The sequence below is a fragment of the Cetorhinus maximus genome, chromosome 6 (assembly GCF_964194155.1).
Source record: "Cetorhinus maximus chromosome 6, sCetMax3.hap1.1, whole genome shotgun sequence".
Taxonomy (NCBI): domain Eukaryota; kingdom Metazoa; phylum Chordata; class Chondrichthyes; order Lamniformes; family Cetorhinidae; genus Cetorhinus; species Cetorhinus maximus.
In genome coordinates, this window is record NC_135884.1 from 55,803,539 (window position 1) to 55,828,665 (window position 25,127).

The 25,127-nt window shown below is 42.1% G+C and overlaps 1 protein-coding gene across 9 annotated transcripts in view; it reads right to left on the reverse strand.

The window, feature by feature from the left end:
* The window catches only part of chl1b (cell adhesion molecule L1-like b), a 954,137-nt gene that overhangs the window by 537,673 nt on the left and 391,337 nt on the right, over nt 1-25,127 (reverse strand). For 7 of the 9 annotated variants that reach the window (XM_078543741.1, XM_078543742.1, XM_078543744.1 and 4 more), the window contains one exon: nt 9-203. In XM_078543741.1, the coding sequence (XP_078399867.1) occupies nt 9-90 (82 nt within the window). In that variant the 5' untranslated portion in view covers nt 91-203. Of the gene's footprint in view, nt 1-8; nt 204-24,743; nt 24,868-25,127 lie in introns of all 9 variants that reach the window. The other 2 variants (XM_078543736.1, XM_078543739.1) reach the window with 1 other exon arrangement.

Here is a 25,127-nt window from a genome sequence, read left to right on the forward strand (position 1 = left end):
TGTCTTACCCTCTTCTGGAATCTCCATTGATGAGCTCCACTTGGCCCAACACAGCAAATATAACATCAAAGTTTGCGTGTTTAGTGCCATCTTCAGTACTTGGGAGATCAAACAAGACCCAAAAGGGAATGTTAAGATTTCTTCTGTGATTCCACTGAGCTTTAGTTTAAATCAGCGCACAGCCATGAGGCATTGACCAGAATCTGGAGAGATAGAAAGGGTGAAAATTAATCACATTAATCCACATGCATTATAAGACAACTAAAATGAAGTAAACTCAAAGGGTTATAAGACATGGTGTAATCCTACTAGTATTTTCTCTCTTTTGGAGATATATAATTTTAGGGTAGTAAATATGATGCAATATATGTCTCTCACATCCAATTTATCCCACAGGAGATCAGTAGAAGCAAGTCCAGATTTCTGTGTGTTCTGATTTTACAGAGACAAACAGAACATTGAACTTTATGCAATCAGATTACTGTGACAGCAGAGTGATATGGTAAGGAAAATAATTCACATTGCTCCTTCTGGGATTTGTCTTTATTGCTGGAGGGGATCCCACTCTTCAGACATTCTGAACAAAAGATTCACAAAGGTGATGAAGTAAATTTTATGTACAAGTGAAAATAAGGTCTTTAGGAATAGTTTATTCAAAAAATATCCACAACAAACACTTAATACCTCCTATTATCCTTGGCAAATATTTCAACACTAAGCATTTGACATAAAGAATGGGGTGGAACTGATCTACGAAAGCAGCGCAAAATAGGCTTGTAGCAACTTGGCAGCTGATTTTCCACTATGCCTGATTTTCTTTCCATTGAAGTTTACTGAACGATAGTTCAAACTCTTTGTGGATACTCATTTCCTCATCTCACTGCCACCTGTAATTGGTTTGAAATTTAAAAATCTTAGCAACATTTTCTAAGTCAATGGAAAATAAAAACTAGCACAGTGAAAAACTGGCTGCCAATGTGCGACAATCCCATTTCATGCAGCTGGCATTGACCAATTTCACCCCCAAGGAGTTTTCCATCTATGGATCTTATTCACATATGATTTAACATGTATTCTGAATTACCATTTAATTTCTTTGCAAAGCAATTTAGAATTAGCCAACTCAGCTAGAGAATAATCCATTGAAGAAGTAGATACAAGCAACTGATTTTTTTTCCAATTGTATTCGATGATCATGAACAAAATGAAGCCCAATTTAATGTGCTAAGGACCTATACCACCCCATCAATGCCTGCTTTTAACTACAATGGAGAGAACCACATTCTTGAACTCCTCTTGGTAAATGGATGTGCTAAATGTGAAAAGTGAACAGTCATAATTTTGTTCTAATTTCCTTTTAAGTATAGCTGTTCAACTTATTGATATGCTAATTTCATGTTGCAGTAAATTTAAACCACAATTGTGTTTGGTCTTCAAGCAAAAGCACATAATATATAACTATAAGTCAGGCCTTTTAAATGAGCTTTTGATGGTTATTTAAATTTCCCTTGTAGAAATCTAAATTATGTCTATCGGCCACCTGATCAATGCTGAGTTTGACTTGGGAGACATTCAAAGTTTACACAAAATCTGCTGTCCAAAATTGACTACACTTTACACAGCTCGGTGTTCCATCAAGCATGAACACTGAAACCAAGGGAAGAATTTTCCCCCCGTCGTGGAGGGGGTTGTGCGGGAGTAGGCGAGGGCGGGCGCGGACCCAATTGGCGCCCCCGATCGGTTCCGTGCCGCCGTTTTACGTGGGCGGGCCAATTAAGGCCTGCCCAGCGTGACATGCACCCGGAAGCGCTGAGCGCTCCCTATATGGGCAGGGGGTGGTTCCCTGAGTCAGGGCCTGCGCTCTTTTGTGCATGTGCGCGAAAGAACGCAGAAATCTCCCTGAAGTACCTCTATTAGTTTAAGCTTTAAAAATTTTAATAAAGAAAAGAAAAAAAATTAAGGCATGTCCCCTCATGTGACAGTGTCACATGAGCTGGGACATGTCAGTGAACATTAATGAAAACATTTATTTAATTTATAAACCCTTCATGAAACCTCATCCCGCCCGTGGATGAGGTTCCATGAAAAATGCGAAGGCCGCCTGGGCTGTTTGCCTGCCCGCCGACCTTAAGGTTGGATGGGCAGCTCAGTTTATTAGTTTAATTGAAATTTAAATGGCCTTAATAGGCCTTTGACAGTTTGGCGGGCGTGCAACCGACTCGGCTGCGTGTCCGCCAAACTGAAAATCTAAATGACACGTGGTGATGTCGGGACACCCGCCCTACATCACCGCGTGTCATTTTACACCTCGGCAAGCAAGCCCTGCACCCTCTCGCCGAGCCGAAGATTCAGGCCCAAGTTTCAAACAGCTGAAAAAAATCAACTTCCAAATCTCTAACAAATTTTGTTGATATTCTAAATTTTAAAACATTTCTTTACGGCTGGTTTATAATTTTCTTTATCAGGAATACACTTCTGCTTTACAGAATGGTCAAAATTTATGAAAGCAAAATGATCAATATTCAAAGCATTCAGCTTACAAAACAAGGAGAGCTGTTAGGTGAAAGCAAAGTATATTTAAAATGCTCCTTGAAACCTCTTTACACTAATCAAAAGCTGCTCCAAAGGTAGATTATGATGCAGCACATTGTCAGGCTAATAAGCTCATTAGGGAAATGAAGCAGGATCAGTGGGTTCATCCACTATGGTGAGCAATTACAGAAAAATGATCCTAAATCAATTTACAATTGGCTAAAATCTGCCATCAGTCATGGTTAAAAAGGTTCCTTGGGGCTAATGCCCATGACTGACAAGTCTGGTGCTCCTCAACAAACCCATGAGGGTCCCCTTGGGCTCTGGAGAGAGAATTATAATGAGTTGGTGTCAGACCTGTCAGGTTGTGGTAAGAGGCCCATTTGCATGGAGGCTGGAAAATTGTGCTGTGTACATAGGAAGAACATCGTAATGTGACCAATAGCTATGAAACAAAATCGTGCTGTATACCAGCACTAAAAGGAGAAAAATCATGCACAGAAGCCTATTGTTGCATCCTCAATCCACCAATGCTGCAGTAAATTTTCCAATACTTCCACACACTTTCCAAATCATGCTGACCCTGCTTTGGTTAAATGCTGGTGGGTAGATCATAACCAATAACATTGCCTCTAGATCTACTATTGCTGACTACATTGATTGCCACTATTTGGAGCGAGCACCTCGTTATGGGCATCTTTCCTTTCTGCAGGCCGCCTACTTCTTTTAGGAGGGTAGGTTCAAGGACAGCAATTTCTTTTAAAGAAAAAACATTTAAATAGAATGTACAACAATTGGGCCCAACTGATCCATGTCTGTATTTATGCCCCACATGAGCTGTTTTCCATCCTTCTTCATCTAACCCTATCAGCATAACTTTCCATTTCTTTCTCACTCATGTGTTAATCTTGTTTTCCCCTTAAATGCATCTATCCTATTCACCTCAACTACTCCGTGGTATTGAATTCCATATTCTAAAGAAGGAAAGAGGTGAAAAAGTTTCTCCTGAATTTCTGATTAGATTTATTATTGATGATTTTATACTTATGGTCCCTAGTTTTTGTTTCTCCCACGACCATTAGAGGACTTCAAACCCTTTAACGGTGTCTCTTCCTCCTTTTGGTGCTTCAACAAGTGTCCTGCTGAAGCACAGTTGGGTTTTTGGTCTCAATTTTCTACTTCAACAATTGCAAAGTCGCACTGCAGATTAAGCTTACAGGTGACAAGGCTGGGAACTAAACAATTCTCCTCAAAGGTTCAGGATGCCTGGACAAGCAACGGGAGGACATCCCTTTGCTTGAGCTGTGAAGTACATGTGTTAAGTTGAAATATTTCCAAGAAGGATAATTACAGTCTACACCAAATGAATTGTTCCACGAAAGGGGGAAGTCACCAGCTTGGCAGCTTCCAGGTTTGACAAAGCCATTTGCATAAGAATCATAAGTAGCTGATGATAAGTAAGCTTATTACACATCATTAGACATGTAGAATATCAGAATAGGCAGCACATAGGAAGCAGCCCTGCCGCCGTGTTGACAACAGGTGATTGTTGTATAGGTAAGAAGGAAATTCTGAGTATTGGGCCATTGGCTGTTAGAAGGCGCCACCTGGAAAGGAATACAAGATACTTCCAAGGTGTTTCATTTGGCAAAAACTCAATGTCTACAATGATTAGGTCACATTGTTGCTAAAGCTCTGCACCTCTAGTTGGTGGAATAAACATTTTCTTGGCATAGTGCCTAAACTTGCAGCAGTCAGAAACATCATGTTTTATCATAAATTGTGCTGCTCACCATATCGGTTGTGAGTTCCTGCTATCTACTGTTCATCTTGCAATAGCACAAAGCCCCACTTCTATTCTTATACTCACACCGGGCCTGTTCCAATAACTTGCAAATAAAATTGGTATGGAAGGTGTCAATTTCTTTCATGCAACATATTTTAAGCTTATGAGAATGCATCCTGTCATTTTAACATGACCATTTCCCACTTATATGTATGTTATCTCTAGCACTTCATTTTCATCAACTGTTCATGGATCTCTGCAAATGATTTAATTCAAAGTTGAAAAAAGAGTGATGCTTATTGATGGGGAAGGGGAAAGAAATGAAACACCTTGGAAGTATCACAAACTGAAAACAGATGATTAGCATTCAAAAGTTCAGAAGCTAAGCAAACAATTTAAATAACCATAATATAAAAGCAAAATACTGCAGATGCTGGAAATCTGGCAGAAAAACAGAGAATGCTGTAAAAACTCAGCAGGTCTGACAGCATCTGTGGAGAGAAAAACAGAGTTAATGTTTCGAGTCTGTATGACTCTTCTTCAGATGCTGTCAGACCTACTGAATTTAAATAACCAATTCGCTGTCAACCTGAAACATTAACTTTGATTCTCTCTCCACAGATGCTGTCTGACATGCTGAACATTTCCATCATTTTCTGTTTTTAGTTCAGAATTCTAGCATCCATAGTGTTTTGCTTTTTAATCATTATTAGATGACATATTTGGAAACAGGACAATGAGTAGTGTGTCAAACTGTAAGAAGTTTTTAATTTTATGGGCTGAATTTTACAGGGGTGGTGGGGAGGGGTGCATTGCTTGCAACCTGGTTAGAAAAGTCAGTCACTGACTAACCGACTAAAAGACTGCGACATAGCGTTAACATATTGCAGGCAGCATAAACAAGCCGTGAGTGGAACTTCCACCCCTCAGCTCTAACAGTCCCAGGGACTGCAAGCTGTCGCATGATGAAGGGAAGATGGAACTGGACTTGGGTAAATCTGGACGGGGAAGGATCAGGCACGGTAGGGAGTGGGGTGAGGGGGGTCAGATGGGTGGGTTTTGGAGGCCAGGCAGAGAGACACAAAGTGTGGGGGATCATTTTGGAGGAGTTGCCCTGATGCGCCCACAGCACCCCCCACCCCCCAAAGGATGTAACTCTCCGTTCCCGCTTTTTAACCTCCGATGGCAAAAAAGCAGACCACCAACTGCATTATGGCATGGGCAGTGTAATATTTTGGTCAACTGACTTGTTAATAAGCTATGCACTTCCTGTGCGGGGGTGGGGGGGGGGGGGGGAGGAGGTGATGGTAGTGACATTTGTAATACAAATCTCCTACCCGCCTGCCCGTTGGGCTCGTGCGCCGAGCCGAAGTTCACACGGGGCCCTCAAAATCGTCAACGATTGGCAAGTTAAGGGCCTTAATGAGGCCTTTAATTAATTAATTAATGGCGGGCACGCATCCCGCTGCATAGCGTGCCTGCCGACCGAAATATCGCGATGCCGCGCACTGACGTCGGGACGCTCGCGCAACGTTTTAAGCGCTGGCGTGCGGGCTCTGCCACCCACACGCCAGCCAGAAGATTCTGCCCAAAGAATTTCAATCACGCCTGCATTTCCACTTTCAATCTAATTTTCACATCCCATTTTATTCCTTATATGGTGAAATACAGCCATCCAGCCAGTAGGCTTTCTCCATAAATACCCCTACCTCTAAGAGTCTTTCCTTCACTACCACGTAAAACTCCATTTCAAGGTGCTCAACCCAGCGGTGACAGTGAATTGAAATAATTTATTCATACATAAGAATTTAGTTCCAGTCTGTGATTTATTTTCTATAATACATTACATTATAGACAAGACTAACATGGAACTGTCAATGCACTTGCAATAGATTTACTGCTCAGACCTATTCTGATAACATATTATTGTTTTGCATCCAAGATTTTACATATGTATTACTTCCATGCAGTTCTGATGAATAATACTTGAAACATTAATGTTTCCTTTCTCAGACGCTGACTCACCTGCTGAGTGTTCCAGCATTTTCTATTTTTGATCCAGCTCTTATTATTATTTTGTACTTCCATTCCCCATTAGTTATATGGTATTTTTTGTTTTTTTTAAAATGTAATTTGGATTTATTTAAATGTATAAAAGATCTAATGTGTTTAGGGACAAAAAACAAAACAAATCTCTTACTGAGTTACCATTTCTCTCTGCAGGACATCACTCTCCCAGCTCTGTCCTTTATAATACTGTTGAATAATGAATTTAATATACTTGGTATGTTGTTTTAATATCATAAGCTGCATTACCATTTTTCAGCACTCAGCTCATTCAGAAATACTGACATTTAAATCCACAAGGCAATTCAGATCTCATGAGAGAGACCTTCATAAAAACTAATTTTCACAATAATCTGTGTTATTATTCTGTACTGTTTATTCTCCATTCTTTTGTGATAATGAGTTCCTTTCTGACATAGGGTGTAAGTGTTCATGTCAGTTAGTAGAACGTCTCACCAGAGTCTGTGTTTTTGAAGTCTGTCACCACTTTCTCTTATTAAAGTATTTGCAATTTGATGATGGGCTGTTAAAATATCTTCTCAAAATGTAACTGGTTTAAAATCCACCACACTCCAAGGCTATTTTCAGTCAGAGCTAATATAGAGGTAACAATTGCATAGGCCTGACAGTACCATTCAATTATTAGAGATCAAACAAAAATCAGGAATAAAAAAAATAGAAAATGCTGGAATTTCACAGCATCACAAATAAAATATTAAACACTCTTTCTGGGATGCTGATTGATCTGCTGTGTTTTTATAGCCTTTTCTATTTTTATTATTGTGGAATATCACTGGTGTTAGGGCTTATGCATTCACTACACTGCTCTCAAAAATGGGAGCATCTCAAAGCTCTGGAACCATCAGACTTTATTTGTCAAAGAGAGAAAAAAAATCTGTTCAGTGACATAGATCATCCACAGTGTTTCACAATGGGAAGAGGGAGGAAGCAGAAGAAAAGTCAGTAGCTGTTTATTATCTTCCTCCATCTTTTTCTAGCTTACTCCCCTGCCCTCACCCCAACAGAATTCAGTGCTTTCAAATACAGGTGCCTAGCTGATGCCTCACTCAAGGGCCATTACTCATGTATGACCTTACCAAGCATATGTGTGGGCAGGGTTTGCAACCACGCTACTGTCAAGCTCGATCCTGTTCTCACCCAACATCTATACTTGCACACTTTCAGCTGGGCTGCTGAATATTAATCGGGAGTAAGATCCCTGGCTAATTTTCTTTTCTCTATTACAGGGTTACTGAGGCTTATCAGAAGGATTTTAAACTACAACATAGTTATTTTCAGTATCTGCTAATGATGACATTATCAAGCTATTTATTACATTGAAGTTTGTCTTCAAATGCATTTAAAAACAAAAAATATTTAATGAACACTGAGAAGCAATAAAAATGTATACAGTAATTAGACTCCCATTTAGCTTTGCACTGATGTTAACTGCTGTATATAGTATTGTAGTTGGTAAGGCACATAAAAACTGAAATAAATGTAGAAGGGATGGTTCTCATGTACTGATGTCAGAGGTTCACCATTCTTTGTTGATTTGCATGTGACTTGAAGACTGAGGTGAGCTTTATTTATATTCAACTTACATAAAATTTAAAAGGCCAGAATTATGATCATAAATCATTGTTTGGTTATCAATAGCACTAACAAACAGTTTTGTAAGAAGTTAACTTTTTAAGATAAATCTGCTCAATGTTGATCAAAAGTGGAACAGATATATTATACATTACGTCAGATTCTCAATTGTTGTGTCCCAAATAAACAAACTGTCCCCTTCATGTTTCATGGTTGTCAGAGTGAACTTAATGGAAGACAGGGAATAAGAGCCATACCTGTTAACAAAATCAGCATTTTATCGCATCATCATCAGGAAGATGACTGAATTACATTTTAACGTAAGAAGATACTAAACATAAGGTGGTTTCTTAGGTATTTTGAATTATTGAGCTGATAATGATGACTTTGAGGTAATGGATGGAGTGAGGATTGGAAAGAAGAATGTACTGGACAGGCTGACTATGCTTATAGTGGCTTGAGTTCCAGATTGCTAAAGGGAATGAGGGTGGAGATAGTGGAAGGGCTCGCCGCAATCTTCCTTAGCCATAGCAAGTGTGCCAGAGGATCGTAATGGCAAATGTAACACCCTTATTCAAGAAAGAGTGCAAGGACAGCCCTAGCAGCTACAGGCCAGTCAGTTTATCATCAGTGGTGGAGGGTATTTTAGAAACAATAATTCAAGAAAAAAAATAAGAGGCACTTGGAAAGGTTTGGAATAATTAAAGAGAGCCAGCACGATTTCTAAAACAGATTAAGCTTAACCAATCTAATTGATTTTTTTTCATGAAGCAACAGAGAAGGTTGATGAAAGGAATGTTTCATTAAGATCACCTCTCATTCTTCTAAACGTCAATGAGAATAAGCCCAATCTGGTCAACTTTTCCTCATAAGACAAACCCTTCATCCTAGGAGTTAGCCTAGTGAATCTTCTCTGAACTACTTCCAATGCAGATATACCCCTCCTTAATTAATGAGGCCAAAATTGTACACAGTACTCACCAATGTGCCCTGTGCAGTTGTAGCAAGACTTCCCTACATTTATATTCCATCTCTTTGCAATAAAGACTGACATTCCATTTGCCTTCCTAATTATTTGCTGTATGTGCATGCTAACATTTCGTGATTCATGTACAAGGACACCCAGATACCTTTGTACTGCAGCATTCAGCAGACTCTACCCATTTCTATTCTTCCTGCCAAAGTGAACAACCTCACATTTTCCCACATTATACTCCCTCCACCAACACACTCCTGGTTGTTATCCCACATGCTACTCTCTGTGAACCTGAGGTCATTCAAAACTCTGCTGCCATGCTCCTAACTCATACCATGTCCTGTTCGCCTAATACCCCTGTGCTCACTGATCTACAAGCAATGTCTTGATTTTAAAATTTTTATCCTTGTTTTCAAATCCCTCCATGCTCTTGCCTGTTCCTAGCTCTGCAAACTCCTGCAGGATGTGTACACTCGTCTAATTCTGGTCTCTTAAACATCCCCGATTTTAATTACCATTGATGGGCGTGCCTTCAGTTACCTAGGCCCCAAGCTCTGGAATACTCTTCCTACACCTCACCACCTCTCTACCACATTTTTCTCCTTGAAGACACCCCTTAAAACCTCTCTCTTTGACCAAACTTTTGTGGCTCTGTGTCATACTTTTTGTAATGCTTCCTTGAAGTGCCTTGGGACATTTCATTACCGCAAAACACAACAAGTAAGTCAGCCCAGCATACAAGATGAGCCCGTTTTTCCAGCCCCAAAAATCACGTTTTTGCATACACTAGTCACCTTTTCAGCCATGACGAGCTATACTCACAATGGTAGTTAGCTCCATTTTTCACCCCACAAATGCATGGTTCCTTATAACTGATTATAAGGGATCAAGCAGGCAATAGGGGCTGTGTTGCAAAGATGCACAGCAAACACAGTGGCAGATAGTGGCATCATAGAGTAATGTCACTGGACGAGTAATCCTGAGGCTCAGGCTAATGCTATGAGGACACAGACTCATATTCCCCCATGGCAGCTGGTGGAATTTAAGTGCAATTAATACATCTGGAATATAAAAGCTAGTCTCAGTCATGTTGACCGTGACAGCATATTACTGATTGTTGTAAGAACCCATCTGGTTTACCAATGTCCTTTAGAGAAGGAAATCTGCCATCCTTACCTGGTCTGCCCTCCAGATCCACAGCAATGTGGTTGACTCTTAACTGCCCTCTGCAATGGCCTAGCAAGCCACTCAGTTCACGGGCAGTCAGTTTAACTTTGGTGGTGGGGAAGTTTCTAGAAACAATTATTCGGGATAGAATTAATAGTCACATGGAAAGACGTGGGTTGATAAGGAAGAGCCAGCATGGGTTTCTAAGGGACAATTGTGTTTAACTAACTTGCTGGAACTTTTTGAAGAGGTTACAGAGAGGGTCGACAAGGGTAATATTGTTGATGTGTTGTACATGGACTTCCAAAATGCATTTGATACAGTGCCACACAACAGACTTAGGAGAAAAGTTATAGATCATGGAAGAAAAGGGGCAGTAGCAATGTGGATACAAAATTGGTTGAGTGATAGGAAACAGCGAGTAATAGTTAATGGATATTTATTGAACTGGAGGAAGGTTTGTAGTGGAGTTCCCCAAGGATTGGCTTTGGGACCCTTGCTTTTCCTGATATATATTACTGATCTAGATCTTGGTGTGCAGGGGACAATTTCCAGGTTTGCGGATGATACAAAACTTGGAAGCATTGTAAACTGTGAGGATGTTAGTGTAAAACTTCAGAAGGACATAGACAAGTTGGTGGAGTGGGCAGATAGGTGGCAAATGAAGTTCAATGCAGAGAAGTGTGAGGTGGTTCATTTTGGTAGGATAAACATGGAGAGACAATATAAAATAAGGGGTGCAACTCTAAAGGGTGTGCAGGGGCAGAGAGACCTAGGTGTATATGTGCATAAGTCATTAAAGGTGGCAGGACAGGTGGAGAGAACAGTTAATAAAGCATGCAGTATCCTAGCCTTTACTAATATTGGAGGTTATGCCAAACTTGTATAGGACACTAGTTAGACCTCAGCTGGAGTACTGTGTACTGTTCTTGGCACCACACTTTAGGAAGGACGTGAATGTATTGGAAAGAGTGCAGAAGAGGTTTACAAAAATGGTTCCAGGGATGAGAAACTTCAGTTATGAAGATAGATTGGAGAAGTTGGGACTGTTCTCCCTGGAGAGGCGAAGGCTAAGAGGAGACTTGATAGAGGTGTTCAAAATCATGAGGGGGTTGGGCAGCATAGATAGGGTGAAATTGCTCCCCCTCTTAAAAGGATTGAGAAAAAACGGCAGAGATTTAAAGTAATTTCCAAAAGAAGCAAATGTGACATGAGAAAAAACTTTTTCACACAATGAATAGTTCGGGTTCGGAATGCACTGCCTGGAAGTGTGGTAGAGGCAGGTTCAATTGGGGTATTCAAGAAGGCATTAGATGATTAGTTAAATAGAAACAATGTGCAGGGTTACAGAGAAAAGGCAGGAGAATGGCACTGAGTCATAATGCTCTTTTAGAGACCCGGTGCAGACATGATGGGCTGAATGTCCTCTTTCTGCACTGTAACAATTCTACGAAATCCTGTGAATTAGGGATGACAAACAAATGCTAGGCCTGAATTTTTCCTGCGCCAGGCGGACTCAGCGAGAGCAGGCGGGGAGATTGTGGAGCCAACCGCCGCCTGCGATCAGCTCCGCACAGCCATTTTACGCAGGTGGGCCAATTAAGGGGGCAGGAGGGAGAGTCGGGTCCAGCGCTCTTTCGCGCATGCATGCGAAAGAGCGCTTCAATCTCCCTGAGGCACGGACCTACCTCAGGAAGATTGAAGCGCTTTTGAAAAAAATAATTAAATGCAATAAAAATTTAATGTCACAAGAGATGCAATTTTTATTTTTCAAAATAAGTTTTTATTCTATTTGTAGGAGCTTTAGGAAACCTCATCCCACTCGTGGATGAGGTTTCCTAAAAAACGTAAAGGCCACGTGGCCTTCTCTCCTGCCCGCCAACCGTTAGGTTGGACGGGCAGCGTAAATTTGGAGTTAATTAGTACATTAATGGCCTTAATAGGCCTTTCAATTATCAGCGGATGTGCAGCCGACTCCGGCATGCGCCTGCCGAACGAAACATCACAAGACAGCACGACGACATCAGGACGCACACCTGGCATCATCACGCGTCAATTTACGCATCAGCCCCCGCATGCCGACTGTAAAATCCTGGCCCTGGTCTTGCCAGCGATGTCCACATCCCATGAAAAAATAAAGGGAAAAAAATGCATTGGGGTTTAAGGCATGCCCACTCTTTGCATTGGGTGTCAACGATTTATCAAAATGATGACCACCCACACCCACGGTTCACTTTATACTCTGTGTATAGGGGTTGTCCTCATTTTTGCAGGCATTTTTTCAGGCTTCAATGGTCGACCTATGCGCTGACACCAACAGTTTGTTAACGGTGCTATATAAATATAAGTTACTGCTGCGAGAAAGGAAGTCAATGGAAGTGGAGGATGATTCCATGATCTTTGATTTTTTTTTGTTCAGAGAGAATTCAACGACCAATGATCACAAGGACTTATTAATGAAAAGTTGATAACTCAATTTTCATGTGAAGAAAGCTTCATTTTGAACTCACAGCATAAGCACAAAGGATGCTGAACTGCACTCTCTCTCATATAGACACACAAGTCAGGTTGTGTTTCTGAAGTAAAAATAAAGCACCCAAAATCTGCTTTCCTCTCAAAATTTACCTCAGAAAAAGGTTCCAAAGTTCATGCTCCAACTTGTTTTGAAATCCTATGGGAAAACAAACCACTGCAGCCGAAGGAAAGATGTTCTTTGATTTGTTGCAATAAGAGGGCCTTACAGGTACAGGCTAAGCCACGGTGTACATGCTCAGACTGGCATCTTGGGAATTTCAAGCACATAGTCTTAACTTTCTTCAGCTGACTGAATGTTAGGTTCAAATAGAATATCAACTCCAACTCTAGGCTTTGTCGTAGGTTATGGCCTCAGAGTATAAGTGTTAGGAAAGTACTCAAAGACAATTTTAAGTGTATCAGCTTGTGAGGCAGGAAGAATCAGACTTTCAAAAGGAGGGCGGGGACTAGTGGTTAGTGATTTTCTCAGTCTGAGCACACCAGAGGGAAATACTGCACAATGAAACAAAAGTCAGATATATCACCATAAAAAGGAAATAAACTGCAAGCATAACAATTATGTCAACTTGTTAGAAGGTTTATCTCTAACCAGAGAAAGAGTTAGATCTATAGTCTCATCTGTGGCTCAATGGTAGCACTTTAAAGTCAGCTGGTAATGGGTTGATGTCCCACTGCAGAGTCTTGAGCACATAATCTAAATTCATTGCCCTCGTGATTGATTGCTGCACTGTTGTTGATGCTGCCTTTGGCTAAGCCATTATACAGAGGCCCGTGTTCTTCTGACTACATAGAAACTTACAGCACAGAAGGACATCTGCAGCTGTTTAAGAAGGCAGCTCACCACCACCTTCTCAAGGGTAATTAGGGGGTGGGCAATAAACGTTGGCCTAGCCAGTGATGCCCACATCCCGTAAATGAATAAAATAAAATCTTCCCTCTCGTGTTAGCATGAAAGATCTTATGGCACTATTCAAAAGAGTTTTTTCAGTGTCCTGGTCAACATTTTTCCCTCAACCTATTTTGTGAAAAATAAATTATCTGGTCATTTATCTTGCTGCTAGAGTATGGCAAAACATTGAACGGGTATCACAGTCAATATTTATTCCTCAACCAAAATTGACTAACAAAAAAGATTACACAGATGAGCTGGTTATTATCTCATTGATGTTATGTGGGGCATTGTTGTGCACAGATTTGCTATAGTATATCTTTTACTATGAGAGTGACTACATTTCAGATGGCTAGGAAATGGAGTTTGGGTCAGGGACCGGAGAGGATGATTTCAGTCTTCCCAGTACTTACTTGACAGAAATTTCTGTACATCCACTGCTGGATGTTGGGTCAGCAGTTTGATCATTTGGAGACAGTGGAGGGATTGAGCAAGGTGGTGGTGAAATAGAGCTTTTGAAGAGTCTTCACATGATGTCATTGACACACAGCATGTAGGTAAGAAATGGGAGAAGTCAAGGACAGATCTTTGGTAGCAGTGTGAGAGCAGGAAGAGAAGCCACTTCAGGGATTCTCTGGCTATGACTGTTCCTGGAACCTTCAAAGAGATGTAGATGTACACCGCCTGTACCCTCTTTAAAATTGTACAATTCTGTTTATACTTTCTCTCTTCATTCCTCCTACCAAAAAGTGTCACTTCACATTGTTTGCCTTAAATTGTATCTGCCATGTGTCTGCCTATTTCGTCAACCTGACCATGTTCTCCACATAGCACAGAATGACACCATGCAGCTCTCATGCCTAAAGAATTTTAAAGAACAATTATGCTTAGTCCCACATCCCTCCTTTTTGACCATAACCTCAAGTTGCTCAACTTAATTGTCTGTCTAACTCCCTTTTAAAAAATTCCTATGGAATCAGCTTTCACTACCTTTCCAAATGGAACACTTGAGATCCCAGCAACTCTGAGTGAAAAAGATTCCCACCTCCCCTCTACATCCTTTTCCAATGATTTTAAATCCAATATATCTAGTAATTGGGCCACTCGCCAAAGGGGATAGTTTTTCCCTAGTTACTCCATCTTGAAAAACCTCTTAAACCCCTCTCTTCCAAAGAGAACAGTCCTAACTTATCCAATTTCTCCTCATAACTGAAGCCCCTGATCCCTGGTAACATCCCAGTAAATCTCTTTTATATGCTTCCTCTTGTTTCTATCTCTTTTCTGAAGCGTGATGCCCAGAATTGTCCAAAATACCCCAGCTGAGGCCTAACCAGTGTTTTATAAGTTCTAGTATGATCTCTTTGCTTTTATATTCTATCCCTCTATTTCCAAACCAAAATACATTTTTTTTTTAAACTACCGTATCAACTTACCCCATCACCTTTTAAGGATTTATGTACTCAGACATCAAGATCTCTCTGGTCAACTGCACTTTTCAAAATCGTATACCATACTGTCTTTCCATATTAGTCCTCCCAAAGTGCATCACTTCACTGTCCTCTGAACTGAACAGAATCTGCCACGCTTCCAATCACTTAACTATCTTGTCTAGGTCACCCTGAAGTCAACAGCTACCTGTATCATGCTCTACTACTTTGCCAAGTTTTGTATCATCTCCAAAATTCATAATGCTGCTTCCCACACCCAAGTCTAGATAGTTTACAAAAATTGCAAAGAATAATGGACCCAAAGCTAACCCATAGGAAACAACACTGCCAGTCTGAAAAGCATCCATCCACCAGCACCCTATACTTCCTGTCACTGAGCCAATTCAATATCCATTGCGCCAGTTTTCCCCTAAATCGATGAGCTCCCATCTTAGGAAACCTCCTCTGTGGCACTTCATCTCATGCCTTACAGAAGTCCATATTTACAACTTCTATTTCACAATCTTCGATCAACCATTTCTGTTGCCACATCAAAATTACATTTCAATCAAGTTAGACTGCCGTGATTCACCTTTAACAAATTCATACTGGCTCTCCTTGGTTAACCCGTGTCTTTTCAAATGAAAGTTTATTTTGATAATGATTTCCAATTACTTTCGCACCACTGATGTTAGCCTGACTAACCTGTAGTTTCTGGTTTGTCCCTCTCAGCTTTCTTGAATAGTGGCATAACATTGACAAACCTTCAGTCCTCCAGCACTATTCCAGCATCCAATGAGGATTAAAAGATTGTGACCAATGCCTCTGCTATTTCTAACTGTGATTCTTTCTGCAATCAAGGATGCATTTCATTTGGACCAGGTGGGACTTTGAGTAATGATAATCTTTTGAATAAGTCTTCTCCACCTATTATTATCCTATCCATAACTTGCCTTCCTATTTTAGTCTAACCTTCACATCATCCCCTTCCTTTATGAGGATAGATGCAAATCTCATTTAATACCTCTGCCATGTCCTCTGCCTCTATATCAAGATTTCCCAATGAGTTTTTAATAAGTCCAAACTTATACATATATAAAATGTTTTAGGGTTCAATTCAATGTTGCCTACTAATCTTTTCTTGTAACCTCTCTTTGTCTCTGGTATTAACTTTTTCAACTATTTACATAATTTTCCTGGTTATTAACTAAAGCTTGCTCCTGCCATTTATCATATGTCTGCTTTTTCTGTTTCATTTTAAATGTTATTTCCTTTGTTATCCAGGATGAATTCCCTTAAAAGGATTATGCCTAGTTTGTACCTGAACTCTCCCTACTTTGCATACCCTCCATTGCTCTGTTGTTGCTTTAATCTGAAATTGCCTTCTCCAATCTACTGTGCTAGGTTCTATCTTAAAATCACTGAAGTTAGCTCTTCCCCAGTTAAGCATTTTTACCTTTGATATTTTCTGGTCTCTTTCCCAAATGGAAACAAAATTATGCTCCAGTAACTGTTAGCAAGATGATCTCCGATTGTAGCACACTCCACTTGTCCTTTTTCATTTTGCAAAACAAGGTCCAAAACTGCTTCCTTCCTTGTTAGGCTGGAGAAATATTGGACAGGATCCGCACAGAGGAGGCTTTGGAGTTCAGCAGGGGTGACATTTGCAGAGTAGCATGTTGGGTCAGACACTTGACATATTCCCAAGTCTGGGCAATCCTGCTGGAGGAAGTTGAGCAATGGAAGCGGCTACCCTGCTGGCAGCAGCAGGTAGTCAATTTGTGCCAAAGGGATGTTTGGGGACCCTGCTGGTGTCTTACCGGCGGCGGAATGGTCTCGCGCTTAGGCGAAGCCTGGCAGGTCCCTGATAGCGGCCCCCCAACTACAGACTGGAGGCATGCGGCCGCATCTTTTATTTATCTGCCCCGTCCACTACACTACCCCCCCCCACCCACCCCGCAGGAGCCACTTCTACCACGGGGCCACAGCTGTGGCCACAGGCCATCCTTTCCAAGGGGATTCCCCTCCAAAAGCATGGCCTGGAAGCTGTGGACACAAGCAATTTTTAAAACTACACATATCTTCCACGGGCTCCCCCATTTTGAGCTGTCCTTACATTCTACTGCCTTCCACAGCAGTGTTTGTCTCTCCCAGTGGGGCTGCCATCAGGACATCGATGCGGGCCCTCCCACTGCCCATTGTCCTAACTGGACAGCGCTCCTGAAGGCAGCCTCTTAATTGACCACAAGTGGGTAACCAGGCATCACCAGCAGAGTCAGGGCCTATTTTTGGTCCCAACCTCAGAAAATCTTCAGAGGTGGTAAGATTCCACCCATAAATCCTGAAAGTCCTCCTTTGCACACATCAGAAATTCTTCTCCTTCCTGCACTACCCTCCAACCCCCTGCAATTAGCAAGATGCTTCTTCCCAGTCTTTGTTGAAATAATTAAAGTCTCCTAATATTACTATCTACCATAATGTACCCATTTCTCTCACTTTTGGAGCCCTTCAAAAAGCTCGCAACAACATAACAGCCCCACTCTGTTCCTCAAGTCAAGCCAAATAGACTTGGTCTCAAACCATCTGCTAAATCCTTTCTATTCAGAACAGTAACATCTTTGATCAATACTGCCACAATTCTCTTTTTCTTTCTTTATCAGGCTTGATAATCAGGAATATTGAGAACCCATTCGTGACCTTGTTTGAGCCATGTCTTTATTAACGCAACCATGGGCAGGACTTTTCGCTCGGTGGGCGGGCGCATGCCCAACACGCCCGAACGTGAAATGACGCACGTTGACATCGGCCGAGCGTGCCGACGTCAACGCGCACTCTCACGATAGTTCGGTCAGCGGGCACGTGCCAGAGTCAGCAGCACGCCCGCTGACAATTAAAAGGCCTATTAAGGCCATTAAGTTAACGATTGTGCTGAATTTTTCACTGCCCTTTCAATCTAACAGTTGGTGGGCAGGCGGCCTTTGCATTTTTAGGAAACCTCATCCACGGGCAGGCTAAAGTATTACACCCAGTTCTGGGTGCTGCATTTCAGCAAATAAAAATAAAATTAAAATTTTACACTTGAATTAAAAACATGTCCCTGCTCATGTGACAGAGCCACACATTTCTATTTTCTATATTAGTTTTTTAAACAGCGTTTCATCTCCCTGAGACAGCTCTGTACCTCAGGGAGATTGAAGTGCTCTTTTGTGCGCATGTGCAAAGTTAGCACTAGGCCCACTTGCCCTCTCTCCCCACCCCAACCCCCCACCTGCACAGGCAGCACTCAGCACTGCCACTCGCGTTCCACGCTGGGTGGGCCAATTCGTGGTGTGCTGCTGATCGTGGGTGACAGTCGGCTTCCCGACTGCCCCCGCCCAACCTATCGAGCACCCCCACCAAGGGCAAAATTCTGCCCCATGTAATAATCCCTTCTAAATCAGAAAGATCCCTGGGGCTGAATCTTCGGCTCGGTGAGCGGGGGTGGGGCACACAGGGTGAGGCGTAAAATGACACGTGGTGACGTCGGGTGTGCGTCCTCACGTCACGGCACGTCATTCAGTCGATTCGGCTGCGCGCCCGCCGAACTGTCAAAGGCCTATGAAGGCCATTTAACTCTCAATTAAAATAATTAACAGAGCTGCCCATCCAACCTTACGGTTGGTGGGCAGGCAAAGAGCCTAGGCGGCCTTCGCATTTTTCATGGAACCTCATCCACGGGTGGGATGAGGTTTCGTTAATGATTTTAAATTTTGACAAAAATTTTATTGAAATTAATGCACATGTCCCAGCTTATGTGACAGTTTCACATGAGGGGACACGTCATAAAAATTTTCTCGCCACTTTATTAAACTTTTTGGACTTAAAACTAACCTGGTGCCTCAGGGAGATTTCTGCGCTCTTCCGCACGCATGCACGAAAGAACGCACTCCCGACTCAGGCAACCCCCACCTTGCCCGCACAGGGTGCACGTCATGCTGGGCGGGCCTTAATTGGCCTGCCCATGTAAAATGGCAGCGCAGACCTGATCGGGGGCACCGATAAGGTCCGCGCCCACCTGTGCCCGCGTGCCCCTGGTGTTTTGGGGACATTTCTAGTTTTGCCTCCGGTAATTTCTCTCTGACATCTGATCTCATTCTTTGCTCCTCTTTTGCTCGACTCCATTTCCCCTTCCCCTGTCAAATTAAATTAAACCCTCACCAACAATACGAGTCATCCATCTATCTTGTACAGGTGCTCTTTTGCCTAGAACCAGTCCCAATGCTCCAAGAATTAAAACACTCCCTCCTGGTCCAGTTATTCATTCATCTGCACTGTCTTTCTGTTTCTATAGTCACTTAACACATGGTACAGAGAGTGATCCTGAGATTTCTAATTTTGAGATCCCATTTATTCATCACAGAATCAAAGAATCACAAGATGTTATCGCGCAGGAGGCCATTCAGCCCATAGTGTCCGCACCGGCTCTCCAAATGAGCAATTCACTTAGTGCTAATCTCCCACCTTTTTCCCTAAGCCTGCACATTCTTTCTTTTTAGGTAACTGTCTAATTCCCACCTGAATGCATCAATTGCAGCTGCCCCCACCACATTCTCAGGCGAGGAATTCCAAACCTTCATCACTCTCTGCATAAAAATGTTTTTCCTCATTTCGCTTTTGCTTCTTTTACCAATTACTTTAAATCTGTGGCCTTTCGTTCTTGATCATTTCATGAGTAGAAACAGCTTCTCCCCATCTACCCTGTCCAGACCCCTCATTATTTTGAATACACCTATCAAATCTCCTCTCAGTCTTCTTTTCTCCAAGGAAACAGTCCTGCCCTCTCCAATCTGTCCTGATAACTGAAGTTCCTCATCCCTGGAACCATTTTCATGAATCTTTTCTGTACTCTCGCCAATGAATTCACTTCCTCCCTAAAATGCAGCACCCAGAACTGGATGTAATATTCCAGCTGAGGCCAAACTAGTGTCTTAGATAAGTTCAATATAACCTCCTTGCTCTTGTACTCTATGTCCCTACTTTCTTAACCACACTCTCAACCGGTCCTGCCACCTTCAATGACCCCTATTTCCATTGGACCATGACCTCTGGCTGCCCACAGAATATCCTAAATCCACTGGATGATATCCTTTACCCTGGCATCAGGGACATGACATACTATTTGTTAATCATGTTTGTGGTTGCAAAAACATCTGTCTGTGTCCCTAACTACTGAATCCCCTTTGAAGACTGCATTTCTATTCTTTCTTTTTGTCCTGTGTGCAGTCAATCTCCCATGCTGCCAGACATTTGATTTTTACTGCATTCCTCTAAAGAGTCGTCATCCTCACTGGTATTCAAAATTAAAAACTGATCAGTGAGTTCCGCAGGCTTTGCTGAACTACTTGTATCTTCCTCCTGCCTTGTCTGGTGGGCACCCATTTCCTCACCTCCTGCACCTTCTGTCTCTGTGGGATGACCACATCCTGAAACATAGGGTAGAATTTTGCCCTTGGTGGGTGGGCTCGGCAGGGGCGGTAGAGAAGCCAACTGCCACCCGCGATCGGCACTGGACTGTGATTTCACGTTGGCAGGCCAATTAAGGCCCACCCAGTGTGAAATATGAGTGGCAGCGCTCATCATTGCCTGTGCAGGCGGGGAGAGGAGGACAAGCAGGCCGAGCACAAACTTCGCACATGCGCGCGAGTGATTGCTTCATAGGGCTGAATTTTGCCCCCGTCCGGGGGGGGGGGGGGGGGGGGGGGGGGGAGTTGATGGGCGGGTGCTCACAGGCGCACTTCCGATTGGTGCCCCTGATCAGAGGCGCGGCGCCATTTTACGTGCACGGGCCAATTAAGGCCCGCCTAGCGTGACATCCACATAGAAACGCTATGCGCTCCCTGTGCAGCAGAGTGGGGTGGAGTCCCAAAATTAAGAGTCTGCTCTTTCGCACATGCACACAAAAGAGCGCACTCATCTCCCTGAGGCTAAATGCTGCCTCAGGGAGCTCAGCTCAAGATGTACAGAACCTAAAATTAGAAAAGTTAAATTTCCCTAACATGTCCCCTCATGTGACAATGTCACATGAGTTGGGACATGTCCATAATTGTCACAAAAACTTTATTTAAATTTTTTAAAGCCTATATGAAACCTTATCCCGCCGGTGGATGAGGTTTCATGCTTTTTCTAGTTTGCATCGGGGCTTCTGGCCTGCCCACCAACCTTAAGGTTGAATGGGCAAGTTCATTATTTACATAATTGACTGTCAATGGCCTCAATTGGCCACTGACCGGTTGGCGGGCGTGTAGCTGATTTCGCTGCGCCCCCGCCTTCCTGAAAATTTAAATGGGGTGCGGTGACATCAGGAGTTCCCCCCCGACGTCACTGCGCATCGTTTTACACGTTGGCAAGCGGGCCCCGCCCCCCCCCCCCCCCCCCCGCTCGACCTGCCTCAGGGAGATGAAGCGCTGTTAAAAAAAAATAAAGAAATTAAAAATGTAATAAAACATGTCCCCTCATGTGACTCTGTCACATGAGCAGGGACATGTTATTAATTCAATTGTAAAACATATTTTATTCTTATTTGCTTTTGGAAACCTTAATCCGCCGATGGATGAGGTTTCCAAAAAAAATGCTAAGGCCGCTTGGCAAAAAATTTAGTAATTGATTATTTAATGGCCTTAACAGGCCTTTTAATTGTTGGCGGGTACACTGCCGACTTCGGCACCCGCCCGCCAACTGAACTATCGCGTGGCTGCGGGTTGACGTCAATGTGCTCAGCCGACATCAACACGCGTCAGTTCACACTCAAGTGGGTCGTGCGCACGCCCGCACGCCAAGCGAAAATTTCTGCCCATAGGGTTGAGGAAACTCTGACTCTAGGATGCCCTCCTCAAGATTGGAAATTCAACATTTCAACTCGAGCAACAAGCAGCACTTCCTGCGCACATGGTTATCCAGGATGTATGAATTCTCACGTAGAACCTGATGCGTGCATGCAATGGATTCCAGCTGGCCTGCAAAGGTAGGCAATCCACAAACTCTAAATCACCAGGACCCTGATCTACGAAACTGACATCTGAGACATTTACCTATGAAGCTCTAAGAAACTCAGGTCCAAAAGACTGAGATACTAAAAGAATAAACAGTGCACTAAAGTCACTGGAAATTATATCAATCTAAAAGATAACGTAAACTAACATCAAACGAATTTCAACAGTGAAAAAAACAAATAGTTTAAAAAAAAACTAACACTTTCCTGTGACTCACCAATCCATTCACTTCATGACAATGATGTCACTTTCAAATTTCTTTCTCAGCTTTCCACCTTCATCTTGCAATCTGACTCGGACTTTGTTTCCCCTCACGTTTTCTCTCACTGACTCTCTGCTGCTGGTTCTCCCAATTCTGTTTGTTGTCCTCTCACACTATTTTCCTTCAGGCTTGTGCTTACACTTTTACTGACTCTGGCACTGGTTCTCCCGCTTCTACCTGTTTTCCTGTCATACTGTTTCCTTCAGACTGGCTCTCTCCACCTCACTATTTACTGCATTTCCAAGGTTTATTATGAAATTAAATCCAAGTCCGGTTCATTCATATCTAATGATATTAATATCTATTAGATATTAGGTCAGTCTTAATACTGAGCCCTGGAGACACGAATGCAAACTTTCCTCCACTTCACCACTACAGTTTTCTGTCTCGGTCAATTTGGTAACCATTCTGCCACTGTCCCATTAATCCCATGAACTTCAATATTAGAAGGCATTGAGAGGAAATGCATTGCTTTGTCTTAGCATTGAGATCCTTCCTCTATCATCAAACATGCACCAGTTCAGCAGCACTGCTATCATTTCAAGGCTGCATGGAGTACATAGCCCATTTGAATCAGTGAGCTATGTTATCAGAATGAATGACATCCCAGTTGTCATGTTCCAGCAATTAAGCTGCTTGTGTATTAACTCTACAACAGTCCATAAGGACTTCACAAAGCTATATTGGCAAGAAAGTCAGTTCGAGGTATGTCAGATGATCTGCTACTTGGTACCTTCGACCTAGTTCCATAAAAGTAATTTAAATTTCTTCAGTATTTGAAACCTTGTTCAGGAAGGGTTGACTGCAAATAAACTGAGCTTAATACTATGATTTACCCTGATGGTGATGCTAGCAAAAATTGTTTTTGATGCTTTTTTTTGGCACAGAACTCCAGGAACCATCCTAAGGTTTTTGTTCTGTCCAATGCTGTCGGTGACAACTCATGCTTGAGCTAACCAAATGAAATCTCAAGAGCCATCAAGATCCCTTTTGCGTTTGAAGTGCAGTTCTTTGAATGCTTTATCTTTCCTGCCCACACACATACTTCCAACTGAGAGTTGCAGAATAATAAAGGAACACACAGCCTCCATTTCATTCTGACCCAACTAATCTCTATTTTCAGTTAGTGGAAATGTATTAACCATTCCTTGCTGTCATCAGCTGTGTTTCAAGATGAGGATACTAATTTTGGATTTCACTTTTCTGAAAGACACCTAAATGATGAAAATTTTCAGGGGGAAATATACTTTATGCATTTCTTAAACAGCCCAACTTCCCTCAGCAATGTTAATTAAGCAGATTTCTCAAACATTGGCAACCAGTCTTGATGATTTCAGCATGCTTGCAGGAACTGCTTGGAAGGATAGTATTTTATTTGCTAAATTGCCTCAAAATTGGTTCTTACTTTGGGGATGGGCATGAAATGTTTAACATTATTTGGTGCATATTCATGAAATTTAATGTTAAGCAGAAGAATTATGTACGCATCTACAGCATACAAACAAGCCTATCATCCCAACAAAACTATACATATGATAATTCTCCATGTGCGTCTCCGCCCATACCTCTTCATCTAATTCAATTAACATAACCTTCTTTTCCTTTCTCCCTCATATGCTAATTGAGCTTCCCCTTAAAATTAATCTATGCTATTCGCCTCAACTATTCCTTCTGGGAGTGAGTTCCACTTTCTTAATAATCCTTGGATTAAGAAGTTTCACCTGAAATCAATGTTAATTCATAGATAACTACCTTTTATTTATGGGCCCCAGATTGGAGTCTCCCACAAGTGGAAACATCTTTCTACATCCTACATTGTACCTTATCAAACCCCTTTATAATTTTGAAGATCACAGGGTGAGATAGGCAGGGTGAGCGAGAACTGCTGAAATCTCTGTTCCCTTCCCAACTGTCCGTAATCAGTAAGCTTTTGAGAGATGTGTGTGTGTGTCCGTGTGTATTATACAAGTAGTAGTAAGTGTTCTGTGGGTATAAATAAAGAAAAAGGATTGTTTATTTATGCGCTCAACCAGAAATCTACCACTACGACACACACAACACAGTCATGCAAAGTACAGTTGAAGAGAATAGCGCACTTTTACAGGTTATAAGCAAAAGGAATAGTTCATCATTCACTTGATTGCCTTGTTCTGGAAAACATGCATTACAGGCCTGGTGAAAAAGATGTCTTCACTACTTAAGGGTAGTTTAGGAGAATTCAACAGACAAAGTCATATGTCACAGTCGTTTTCAGGTTTACCTCAAAGAAATAGACTTTCTGCAGGTCACAAGCTAGTTGCTTTTAGTCTGCATACAAGGTGGTTAGTATGCTGTATTGGTAGACTCAAAAAAGGAACAGGCTTGGAGACATTACAATGTTACATCCACCTGTTCTTTAAGGCATAGGCGTTACTGTCTTTTCTGCTGCTACCATGTCTTATTTTCTGCAGTCAGCATTTAAAGATTAAAAAGGAGACATACATGGCTGCCCTACCATGTGGCTTCTCAGTTCCTTTTCCAAAGATGGCGGTGGCTTTAGGTTGATTAGCCATATTCTGATTTACTGTTTTAAGACAATCATCCTTGAGGGGGTTGAGACAATCACCTTTGTTTATTGAAAAAAAACATTAAATTCAGGAATGTCTTCTGATGTTCTCACAAATGCATGTAACTGACACCTTTTCATCTGGGATGTCTTCCTTTGGCCTGAATTTTTGCCACGATGGAGAGCCTCTCCAGGAAATGGCTGAAAATTCTAGTTCCTGCTCCCAAACCCGAAATTTCCCATCTTTGCAGGGTGGTACTGGAATTTGGCCAGGGTTTACACATGTGCGATTTGCTGAGGCAGCTGGCCATGTAAATCAC